The sequence below is a fragment of the Scomber scombrus genome, chromosome 23 (assembly GCF_963691925.1).
Source record: "Scomber scombrus chromosome 23, fScoSco1.1, whole genome shotgun sequence".
Taxonomy (NCBI): domain Eukaryota; kingdom Metazoa; phylum Chordata; class Actinopteri; order Scombriformes; family Scombridae; genus Scomber; species Scomber scombrus.
The window spans coordinates 7469620-7482259 of record NC_084992.1 but is presented as its reverse complement, the minus strand read 5'-3'; the positions used below and the strand labels follow the sequence as shown (position 1 = coordinate 7482259).

At 38.5% G+C, this 12640-nt stretch overlaps 2 protein-coding genes across 2 annotated transcripts in view; both read right to left on the bottom strand.

Moving 5' to 3' along the window:
* si:cabz01101003.1 (ubiquitin carboxyl-terminal hydrolase CYLD) overlaps positions 1 to 11423 on the bottom strand; it is a 17909-nt gene extending 6486 nt beyond the window's left edge. The window contains 15 exon segments of the mRNA XM_062444908.1: positions 39 to 113; positions 116 to 187; positions 189 to 246; positions 1240 to 1303; positions 1540 to 1631; positions 2231 to 2353; positions 2682 to 2823; positions 3107 to 3272; positions 3725 to 4185; positions 4986 to 5091; positions 5455 to 6015; positions 6779 to 6936; positions 8027 to 8144; positions 10940 to 11185; positions 11263 to 11423. Coding sequence (XP_062300892.1) covers positions 39 to 113; positions 116 to 187; positions 189 to 246; positions 1240 to 1303; positions 1540 to 1631; positions 2231 to 2353; positions 2682 to 2823; positions 3107 to 3272; positions 3725 to 4185; positions 4986 to 5091; positions 5455 to 6015; positions 6779 to 6936; positions 8027 to 8144; positions 10940 to 11110 — 2367 coding nt within the window. The 5' untranslated portion in view covers positions 11111 to 11185; positions 11263 to 11423.
* emc4 (ER membrane protein complex subunit 4) overlaps positions 1 to 12640 on the bottom strand; it is a 149319-nt gene that overhangs the window by 12234 nt on the left and 124445 nt on the right. The gene's annotated exons all lie outside the window — the stretch shown is intronic.

Below are 12640 nucleotides of genomic sequence, written 5' to 3'. Positions count from 1 at the left end.
ATTAAAATTATGTGAAACATTGAGCGTCTTTCTGTTACTTCGACAAACTTGAGGCCAGCGTGGAGGAAGGACGACTCCAGCAGAGTCTGGACGCTGGCGACTCTCATCCGACTGAGGGAGGCGGAGAGAGAGGGATGGAGGAGGAGTCGACCGGGGAGACGAGCTCCGGAGAGGAAGGAGAGGGAGGGAAGAGAGGGAGGGAAGAGCTGGTAGAGGTGACACTCCTGAGGCTGGTGAGTCATCGATCTGGAGAAAAGAAAGAAAGAGAGAAAGAGAGAGAGAGAAGAAGTGAAGGATTAAAGAGGGTTTTAATGGATTGAAGGAGAAATAAACTGAATTACAATCACATGTTTTTTTATCTTTAATTTAAGCAAAAAACTGCAGAAAAGTTAATGAAAGTATTTGAAATTGAAATGATTCAATAAAACGTGTATTATTTTAAATGTGTTACACCTGTATGACAAAGAAAGACTAGGACAGTGCTCCAAATTGACTTAAAAAAAAAAAGAAGCTTTTTAAATTTTATTTAAATTTTTAATTGTGACTATTATTATTTCCATCAGGCCAGATCTAGAGAAACACTTCTAAACCTTTGTGGCTTATGATTCTTATATTATTATAAATAGTTTTTTGTTAAAACAGATTAGAGGTAAACAAATATGCAGTAATGGATGATTAAAAAAAAGCAAAGATTAGAGGAATGTGTGAAAAAAAGAAACTGAATTTTGTATATTTTCTACTTTACTGTCCTGTTTATTATCTCGCAATCCTCAGATCTATTGTGTGACTCCAAAAAGGTTTAAAAAAAAAAAAAAAAACAGAGATGTGGAGTCAAGATAAAGTGAAAGAAAAGAGATTTTGTCTCAGATTCTTATTTTCTAAGCTGATGATTTCACTGGATATCACATTTCTGTCCATATTGTGTCTGAGCTCATTCTTAAAAAAGAAACTTTAACAATCGGGTAAAACTCTTCCATGATGGTTTGGAGGTAAAGTATCTGCAGGTGTGATCTCGGCCTTATTATATTTCCTCATGAATAAAAGAAAAGCAGGAAAAAGCTTTGTTATATCAGACCCTGAATACAGATCCAGGACAGGTCGGTGTGATAGTGGAGCAGCGTGTGTGTGTGTGTGTGTGTGTGTGTGTGTGTGTGTGTGTGTGGCCCCATGAGTCACATAAACAAAAAAAGACAAAGAAGAAATAAAGAAAAAGAAAAAAAAGAGTAGCAGTGAGGTTACCTGATCTTGAGGAGTGGCTCGACTCGGAGCAGCTGGAAAAGCTTGTTGAGGAATTCTTCAGGATCTGAGAAAACACAGAACGACAGCGGCGTGGCGGCATTCCTCAGTCGGATATCACACACACTGCTTGTGAAATGTGCTGCGTTCATGGTGAATACACACACACACACACACACACACACACACACACACACACACACACACACACACACACACACACACACACACACACACACACACACACACACACACACACACACACACACACACACACACACACACACACACACACACACGTACCTTTCTCCTGATTGGTGAAGCCCGTGTCACTATTCGCGGCCTCCAGCAGTCGTCTCAAGGCCATCGTCTTACTGGCACACACGTAGCCAAACCTGGAAACACACACACACACACAAATACACACGCACACACACGAACACAATAGATGTGATCATTAACACAAATAGAAACTAGGGGAAAAAAGCACAAAATGATAAAAATACCTACTGAAAATCAGAGTAATCTCCCTTTAATGGATGGAAATTATGGCTACAGGGTTGATAATGGTTATGATTTGGGTGTGACATATATATATATAAATATAAATAAAGACTTTTTGAGTGTTTCTTAATCAAACAGATGACAGTAGAGATATGAAAAGGAAATGAGGGAAGAGAAAAAAGGAGAAAAACATGAAACAAACATTGTGGTTGGCGCCTTGGTTACCAGAGTGTGAATGTTTTTTCATCTTAATCGTCTCAATCTGATACGAGTGATTTTATTTAAAAGGCCCTTTATTTAACTTTATACCAGCATGGTTTTATTTGCAACATGTCTTATCTGTTTTTATTCATTATTATTATTATTATTATACATTGTTTTTTATTGTAATTGTCTGATTTTATTGTTTATTTGTAACTTTGTCTTAAAAGCAGCCGTATAGATAAAGTTTATTATTTAGACACACACAAACACACACACATATACAAACCTGCGTAGAGGGTTAACTATCTCACAGCGCAGCAGGTCCTGAGCCTGACTGGATCTCTGGTCGGTTTCGGGGTCCGACGGCCAAAATAACGTCCAGTCTGCTGAACTGCAGCAAGAGAACAGACTGTAGAGAGAAAGAGAGAAAAGAGAGAGAAAAAGTTAGCATAGTTGTCTTTATTAAACACAAGATTAACTTTTATTTACACCCAAACAGCAGCATCATAAAGTTTAAGATTAAGTGCAGCTGATCTCAGAGGGAACTGATTCACAGCTTCTTCCTGTCATGTGTTTCTATTCTGTTTTTTTTTTTTTTTTACATACCAAATTACAACAATATGTTAACCAGCTGACACACACTCTCATTATGATTGTACGTCCTCTCCGTTTCCCCAGAGTAAACACACAGACCCCGCCCCCCCACCCCCCCCACCCCTCCCCCCTCCAGATTTCACCTGAACAGCGTAGCGTCCAGGTAGCAGGAGTTGAGGTGACCCTGGATGCCCCTCTTGCGGCCCTGGTAGAGCTGCCTGGCCTCGTCTCCCTCCACAGGTGGGGTGTGCTCCTCCACACGCTCGCTGCCCCACTCTGCAAAAGCTGAGAGGACAAAAAAAAAAAAAGATAGATTAGATTAGATATGATGAACACGGGTGAGCGGGTGCAGAAGTGCATCGAGATTCACTTCCTCAAAATTGTTCAACTCGAGTCGAATTTCCCGTCATTGAACGTGCAGCTTGTGTGTGTTTGACGGTAATTTTTTGTGAAACCTGAGACTGAAAGTAAACTCCCTAAACGGTCTGTGACACACACACACACACACACACACACACACACACACACACACACACACACACACACACACACACACACACACGTTTACCTATCGAGTTGCATCGTTCCACTTGATTGACGGGCGTCTCTGGGGCAGGGAACCGGGAGTCTCGCCTGCAGTTGCGAAGCTTTACGAAGAGTCCCTTGTTGGCCGGGCAACGGAAGTGACGCTCGCCGAGGTAACTGCCGTCCGTCCCTGCAGACAGCTCCTGGTCCTGAGAGAGAGACACACACACACACACACACACACACACAAACATAGACACATATACACACACATAGACACACACAAATATATACACACACACACAAATATATACACACAAACACAGACACACAAATATATGCACATACACACAAATATATACGCACAAACACAGACACACAAATATATACACATACACACAGATATACACACACACACACACACATACATACATACACACAAATATATATAGACACACAAATATATACACACACAGACATACACACACACACACACACACACACACACACACACACACACACACACACACACACACACACACACAGACATACACACACACACACACACACACACACACACACACAGTCAGTTTGTATTTTATCACTCTAATATAAAATGTGGAAACATTCAATATAAGTGAAACAGTAACAATCATCGTACCAGCTCGATCCCGGCCACCGGCTCTGATATCCCACCGATCCGTCCAATCCAGCGAATCACCCCGAAGAGCGGCGGGTCGTTCACCTCCACCATCGACTCCACCTCCAGCCCGCTCTCCAGCCCCGCCTCCCCGTTCTCCCCCACATCGTCGATGTAGTCCGGTGACCTCAGCGGCGAGGGCGGACCAAGCACGCCGTTGGTGTGCTGCAGCTGGTCTACGACGGTCGGTGACGTCGGAGTTTGGGGTTTGGGAGGCGGGAGCGGAGGAAGGGCCAGCGGTTTGGGGTTGGGCTTCGGCGGCGGCAGCGGAGGAGGTTTGAGTGGTTGTTTGGGGGGAGGCAACAGGGCGACCTTGACGGGAGGCGGCGATGTCGGACCTTGTTTAGTGGCGGGAGACGTCAAAGGCTTCAGGATGGATTTGGGAATTTGGGAAGGAGCGTTGTGACGGAGGGATTTTGGCTCTGAGGGCACAAAAAGAGAAGAGTTAAACATTTCCTGTCATGTTCCCACATTAAATAGTGACACAATTCATGTTTTCAGCCTTTTACAGCCTCATAAAATATGTCTATTTTTAAGATAAGGTGAATAAATTTAATTTTAAACTCTGCCTTCTTAGAGGATTTGCTTGTTTTTACAAGTCTGGCATTTAAACGTTCATTCTTTCTATTTATAATTATATAATTATTATAGCCTTTTTAGTAGACATTTTTCTACTTGAGGCACATTTTTTAAGAACACATTTTATGACTTTTAAGACCTTTTTAATACCTCTTTAAAAAGGAGAAAAGGAGACATATAATAATGCAAAAGCAGGATTTTACTGGTGCAGTGGGTTGAGCTCATTTTAAAGTAATTTATATAAGACTGCAACTAATTATTAGTTTCATTATAGATATAACTGCTGATTCTTTTTTACTTCAATTAATACGTTGATTGGTTGGTTTGTATAAAATAATCAGATAGTGATAAATAACATAAACTGAAATCAAATTTAACACCTACAACTCCAGACATTAAGATATGTTTATCCTTCAATATCAAAAACTACCTTGAAGACATTTTCAGACCCTGCTGAGGTTGTTTCGTTTAAGTTCGCTAAATGAATCTTTAAAAGTTCAAACAGCTGAAAATGTACCTGGGATAACATGAATAGAAACCAGATGATTTGGACGTGAAGTAGTTTAGTAGTATAACTTTGTTAACTAATGTTTAAAACATGCTGTGAGTGTTTGAGGCCTTGTTATGTTAATGGTTTCTGTACCGGATGAAACGTTGGTTACTGGCAGCAGGACGCCGTAGTGGGGGGAAGGAAAGTGGCAGAGCTTCTCTCCTTTATAACTCCCGTCCCAGCGACCAACGGGATTGTCCTGTAACGGAGAACACAGAGTAAAGACACACAGCTGCAGACTGAAGCGCTCCACAAAGGGAAGGAATTACAGTTTTGAGATCTTAATAAAGCGGATGAATGAAAACAGCCACAAAGAATGAGAGTTTGCCAAATATTTAAAATCAAGATTATATCGGCTAAAATAAGATATAATACTTTTATCACTTCAAAAAGCAGAAGAAAAACCTTTAAGATCAACTTTAAGTCTCCACAGAACCAGAGGAAAGAGATTTTTTAATTTAGTAATTTAATATTATTAGTATTTAATTAAAGGTAAAAAAGAACTAACGCCCGTTTAAAATAATAATCGTCCTTAATTATCGACTAAACTCGTGACACTGACCAGCTGGATTCCAACATAAACCCCCGTCGAGGACCTGCCGGGCAAAAAGCCACAGAAGCGCACCTCGCCCCTCTCCACGGTGTCCTCTAGGGGGAAGCACACCCGATCGCCGACGTGGAACGGCAGAGGTGACGGCGGGCCTCGTAACTGCGGCTGGTTTTGAGCCGAGATGGGAGCCGACTCGGCGGTCCGGGGGAGGATGCCGAAAGGAGGGCTGACGGGGTGATGCTGGAGGAAACTGATGTGACGACTGTGCTGCTGCGGCTGGGGCAGCTGGTGGTGATGAATCAGGCGGTCATTGTTGCCGTGGTGCCCGTTGCTAGGTTGATTGTTGCCGCTGCTGATGCGGTGCTGCTGCTGCTGCTGCTGCTGCTGCTGCTGATGGTGGTGGTGTTGGTCTCGCTCGCGGGCTCTCTCGTGTGCGTCTGAACCGTTGCTGCGATTCCAGTGGCGTTGTCTGATGTGGCTGACCGGGATGAAGAGGGCGCAGGCGTCGGGGCAGCTGAAGAGTCTGTTACCCTTAAAAGAACCGTTACTGGATCCTCTACCTGCAGCCGAGCCCTGGAGGAGAGACGGAAAGAGAGAAAAGATTTTTTTTTAAACGGTAAAAACAGGGTGTCCTTCCAAGTGCTACAAGTTAAAAACATCAATATAAAAGACAGATTTAAAAAGAAAAACAAAACGAACATAAAACATCATAAAAATAAGAACATAAAAGCAGCAACCAGCAAGTCAAAGGTTCTGCTAAAAGGAAATGTTTTAAGTTCTTTTTTTGTCTGGGGCTTTTTGCCTTTTTTTTGATAGAAGGTGGCAGAGGCCGACAGGAAACGGAGAGAGAGAGAGAGAGAGCGAGAGAGAGAGAGAGAGAGACAGAGAGAGAGAGAGAGAGACAGAGAGAGAGAGAGAGAGAGAGCGAGAGAGACAGAGAGAGAGAGAGAGAGACAGAGAGAGAGAGCGAGAGCGCGAGAGAGAGAGAGAGAGCGAGGGGAATAACCTGCAGCTAATCTCTGCTTTTATGTGACATTGGCCTTAACCACTCAGCTACCAAGTCGCTCCTTTTAAGGCCTTTTTAAAACTCTTATTGCATCTGGACTCGACTACGGTGAATTTTAGTCCTTTACAGTGTGATGAAAAGACAATAAAACCTTCAAACCTTAAAAATAGTCAATTATCTTCTCAAAATGTTGAACTACCCCTTTAATCCTTTAACCCTGATTATGTTCTACAGCAGCATTTAGTCCAGTTGTTGTTATTTAACAGCAGAAAAATAAACAAAATGCTGATTTAAAGTGATATAACGGCATATTTTAAAAAGGCATTTTACTTTGAGTTGAACTCCAAAGAACACAGCGCTGCTCCCTCTGGTCAGCGGCCCGATGAATTTGAGCTCTGCCTCTGCCAGCTCGTCAGTTTGGCCTATTTGGACCCACAACGGGGCACCGACAGGAAGTGTAGCCAAAGTCTGCAGCTTCCCGGGATTGCCTGAAAAATATCAAACAATGAAACAATGAAAAGTTAAATACAGAGGAAGTGGTTACGGAGCAGCTCTCTGGGGACTTTCTGGTTTCTTGTTTGGTCAGTAATGTTAACTTTTATTTAAAAGTTGTGTATTTTCACTTTTACAGAGATAAATGTTATAAAAGTGAGTAAGCAGTCGAATATGTCGGTTTTTAGAAGCCAATCACAAGGTTTGTCAGTGAAGATAAGAAATTTAATCTGCCTTTACTTCCTGTTTTCCATTAAAAAGACACAAATTTGAACTCAAAGCCAAAGATCACAAATACTCCATTAAAAAAGTAAAACATAGAATAAATACGGTTTAAAAGAGAAACTTTACTACTCAAGTAGATTTCTTCCATTTACAGTAATTTAAGGTAAAGGTTAGGTATCTTTATTGATCCCCATAGGGAGAAATTACACAATAGTAGCCTTGTAATGGTGAAAGTGATATAATATAAATAAAATAAAATAAAATAAAATAAATAAAAATAGAATAATAAATAAATAAATACAAATAATTAAATTAAACTGAACTAAAATACTATAAACAATAAATCAAATAATCTGCAATTACATAAATCTAGAATAAACATACATTCCTGATACTATATACCAGTGTACAGCGTTTCTGGGATTAAATAGTAAGGACAGACTCAATGTCTTGTTTAGTGGCAGTAAAGTAACATTACTTCACATTACTAGTAATTAACCGTTATTATCGGGCTGCAGCTGATAATTATTTCCATTATCGGTTGTTTTCTCAGTTAATCAATTAGAGTTCGGTCCTTAAAATGACAGAAAATTGTGAAAAATGTAGAAGAAACCTGGAAAATATTCACATTTGGAATGACTTTTATTTATTTAAAAATGACTCAATGACCTAAACACTTTGCAGTTAATCAAAAATTAAACTTATTATTGCAGCTCTACATTTTTATTAATGCTACTACTGTATGTCTATTACTAATACTACTAAAGCTACTTCATCATTAGCTGCCATCACCATCTATCACATGTGTGGATCAGTAAAGCACATGTGACGCTGCATCAAAAACCTGTAAAAATGTATTACTCAGTAATTTGTAACGAGCCTCCGGGTCAGTCACGGCCTCCAGCAGGCCGCCGAGCTCGGTCGGGACTTCGAGCAGGAACTTCCTCTCTATTTTCAACATGATGCCATTGTCTAACACCTGTGGGGAAAAAAACAGGGAGGCACAGAAAGAGAGAAAGAGAAAAAGGGAAATGGTAGAGAAGAGGAAAGAAATTATGTTGTAAAGTGTAAAATAAAGTACAAAGCCACAGCACCACATTGTCCCATTATGTAATTATAAGATGTACATTTTAGGATGGGTGAGTCTAAGGAACAGACCACCCAAGTCATGTACAAATATAATTAAAATAACTATTAAAAAAATCAACTATATTTGATTAATTAGTATCTAAGTAATCAATTATGTATACTGAATATTGTATTTATTCTTCTCCTTTTGGTATTTGCTTTATTCTTGTTCTTCTTCCTCATTTTCGCTGTTGTCAATTACGTTTCTATGCTGTATAACTATTACATTTTAAACCATCCAGTCTTTTTAGGTCGACCTCTACGTCCTCTGGTGTGGAGAATGTGAGTTTCTCACTTCTAAAAATTCATGTAAATGCTCACGATGAGTCTTCCAGATAAACCAGTGATAGTTTGTTTAATTTTTTTAACTTATTAATATTTATTATTATTTTTAATTTATTATTATTATTTAATTTATTTTTTTCTATTATTCTTTGAATTACATTTTTAAATTTTATTTTATTATTTTTATTTTCTTTTTTGAATTTTTTGTTTTATATGAGCTTGCATGGTGAGTGTCGGCATTTGTTTTTTAAAAATACATATTTTTATGAAATCTTTGAGTTTTTAACCTGTTTTCAAACCAGGCGAAAGTAACGTTAAACTGGAGTAAATTAAAGCTGAGGTAATGTGTGTTTTCAGATTCAGTATCAGCCAATTATATTCTCAATTTATCAGTTGATTGTGTGTCTGTAAAGTGCCAAAAAATAGTGAAACCTGCTTGTTATAATTATCCAGAGCACCATATTTAAATAGCTTATTTTATCCAACCAACAATCCAAGAAATTATTAGTTTCATTACCGATTAATCTGCTGATTTCTTACCCAATCAATCATTTTGAAAGTTAAAACGTCCTGTTGCACCATCATTAATGATGCAGAGCAGCTTCAAATCCTCACATGTGAGAGTCTGAAACCAGCAAATGTTTGGTATGTTTGCTTAAAAAATAAATAAATAAAACAATTTGTTTACATTACATCTCTATTCAGTATAAAGAGATATTCTGTGTGGCAGAGAAGGCAGAAAATCGCCACATTTAAGAAGCTTCAATCAATGAATGTTTGGAGAGTTCACATAAAAATGATTGAAATTATTTACCAATCATTAGAGTAGTTAATGATTCATTTTCTGTAAATAAGAAACTCATTTCAACTCTAATGCTGCTTTTCAGTGGTAGAAAAAGTACCCTAATCCTTCACTTAAGTAAAAGTACTGCAGTATTATGAGCGATGTAGTATGCAGTATTACAGTAAAAGTACTGCAGTATTATGTGTGAAGGTAGTATTCAGTATTACAGTAAAAGTACTGCAGTATTATGAGTGAAGTAGTTAAAGTATTACAGTAAAAGTACTGCAGTATTATGAGTGATGTAGTATGCAGTATTACAGTAAAAGTACTGCAGTATTATGTGTGATGTAGTATGCAGTATTACAGTAAAAGTACTGCAGTATTATGAGCGATGTAGTATGCAGTATTACAGTAAAAGTACTGCAGTATTATGAGCGATGTAGTATGCAGTATTACAGGTAAAAGTACTGCAGTATTATGAGTGATGTAGTATGCAGTATTACAGTAAAAGTACTGCAGTATTATGAGTGATGTGGTATGCAGTATTACAGTAAAAGTACTGCAGTATTATGAGTGATGTAGTATGCAGTATTACAGTAAAAGTACTGCAGTATTATGAGTGATGTAGTAGCAGTATTACAGTAAAAGTACTGCAGTATTATGAGTGATGTAGTAGCAGTATTACAGTAAAAGTACTGCAGTATTATGAGTGATGTAGTATGCAGTATTACAGTAAAAGTACTGCAGTATTATGAGTGATGTAGTATGCAGTATTACAGTAAAAGTAGTGGTTTGGTCCTCTGACTGATATATTATTATTATGACATCATTAGATTATTATAGTGAAGCATCAGTGTTAGAGCAGCATGTTACTGTTGTAGCTGCTGGAAGTGGAGCTAGTTTACACTACTTTATATACAGTTAGCTAGTTTAGTCCAGTGGTTCCCAACCTAGGGGTGGGGCCCCTCCAAAGGGTCAGCAGATAAATGTGAGGGGTCGTGAGATGAAGTTCAGTGTTCAGACTTTTCTCTAATCTTTGATGAATATTGTATCATTTGAACATTTATTGAAATGAAACCATGTGAGAAGTTTAAAGGGAAAAATCACTATTTGGTGGAGCTGTTAACAACTCATAGACATCTGAAATGTGAGCCCGACTACACACTGCTTTTTGTAAAGACGTCAAAAGACAAAAAGGTTGAAAGTGTATTGTATTTGAAAAGCTTGTAATATTATCCATTGTGTCAAACCTTGATCTGAGTAGTAACTAAAGCTGTCAGATAAATGTAGTGGAGTAGAAAGTGTAATATTTGCCTCTGGAATGTAGTGAAGTGGGAGTATAAACCAGGTTAAAATGGAAATACTCCAGTAAACCTTAAAACTAAGTAAATGTGAGCTACTTAAATATTCACCACCACTGCTGCTGCTGCTGCTTTCATTAGTTGAGTAACAGGTTGAAGCCACTTGAAGGACAGTCTCCTTACAATACATACAAAAAGCCTCATAACAGCTCTATATAATGACTTAGATCATGTACATGTTAATGTTAACTTTGATTTAATGTGTGTTATGGTTACCTTGACCCAGGGGTGGTCACCTCTGCCTTTGGCGTGATCCTGCTCCTGGCAGATGTTCCCCCGCTGCAGCCGAATGGTACCGTCCAGCTGGTCCTGCACCTTCAGGTCGGACGAGATCAAGTACATTTTCGGGGGTCGGCGCTTCCTGCTCAGTTCATGGGCTCCTGACATTTTTTTTTCTTTTTTCTTTTAAATGTGCCTTTTTAAAAGTAGCTTCTTCACCGAGGAGTTAAACGCTTAATTAACCTGTGAAAGTAGAAAGTTAAATAAGCAATGACGACTGAAAAAACTGAACGTAACCATTTAAAGAATAGCTACCTTACCTTTTCAGTCATACTCTCTCCACTCGCTTACAAACCACGCTGTTTAACTTCGCCGTGACACCCCCCAAAAAAAGAAAGATTGTAGGCGTTTATCAAACACTCACCAACTTCCATCAAAACTTCCGAGCGTCAATATTTCCCCTCAACACTTTTTTTTTTTTTTTTTTAAAGGCGCTTCACTTCAACAACATTAACGCACCGTGAAAGCAGGAAGCCGAGACTGACACAGGCAGGGAGCCAATCAGAAGCGAGGGAAGGTCGGCAAAGGTCGCAACTCAGCCAATCAGAAGCGAGGAAAGTTCGGCAAAGGTCGCGCCTCAGCCAATCAGAGCGATTTGTGTGGGCGTTGCCAGGAGAAGAAGCGAGAGGGGGGAAATTCCAGTTCTTTAATATGCAAAAGGTGTGAAGCTGGTGCATCTGTGGTTGACTTTCTTTCTTTCTTTTCTTTTTATTTATTTATTTGTTTATAAATAGAATATAAAAATATTTTTCACTTAATGTGCGTCATTCACTATACTCTTTTTTTTTTTTTACACTCACACTTATCATAATCCCTACAAAAATATACTACATACTGATACAGAAAAAAACCCAAAATGTATAAATATTAGGGCAGAATAACACAACAAAATTAGAAAGTGCAAATGTCAAATGTGTGCATTAACTGACTTTTCACTGGCACAAAACATCATGATGTCAGGGGTGCAGATGTGCTTACATTAGCAACATTATTGTCAGTTATTATTATTGTCAATAAAAGAAAACATTTAAAATGGCTAAATAGGGGGAGAAAAACAGCACAAATAATATGTTTTTTTCTTCTGTTCTTACCCCCAAAAATCACATTGCCACCGCTCAGATTTATCAGGGAACAAGTACAAAAATAAAACCTGTTAAGTATCACAAATATGTGTCAAAGTAGCTTAAAACATGTACATTTAAAGCCACATAATGTTGTACGCCAACAAAAAACATGATAGTGTGCAAAAAAAAGTAAAATAACCTAAAATAATTTTTTGTAAACAGCATAAAAATTAAACATATTTTGCTTATATGAGGCATAAACTACTTCAACAATATCCTTCATAAACAGAACAGTAATCTTTGGTACATATATGTTCCTAAAAACTAACAACAACAAAAAAAAGGTGTTATAAATAGTAATACAATCTTACTTCATTCACAATTCAACATAATACAGTGAGAAGTCATCCAGATTATACACAAATGGTGCTGAATGGTCCGTGAGTAAGAGTAGAAATCTCCTCCTCAAGTCTTCATTTAAACGGGTCACGATTTTATTTTGTGTCTCATCATGTAAAGACAAAAAAAAAAAGGCAGCTGTTTTTTTTTTTAACCGCCCTCTACAGGCAGCTAG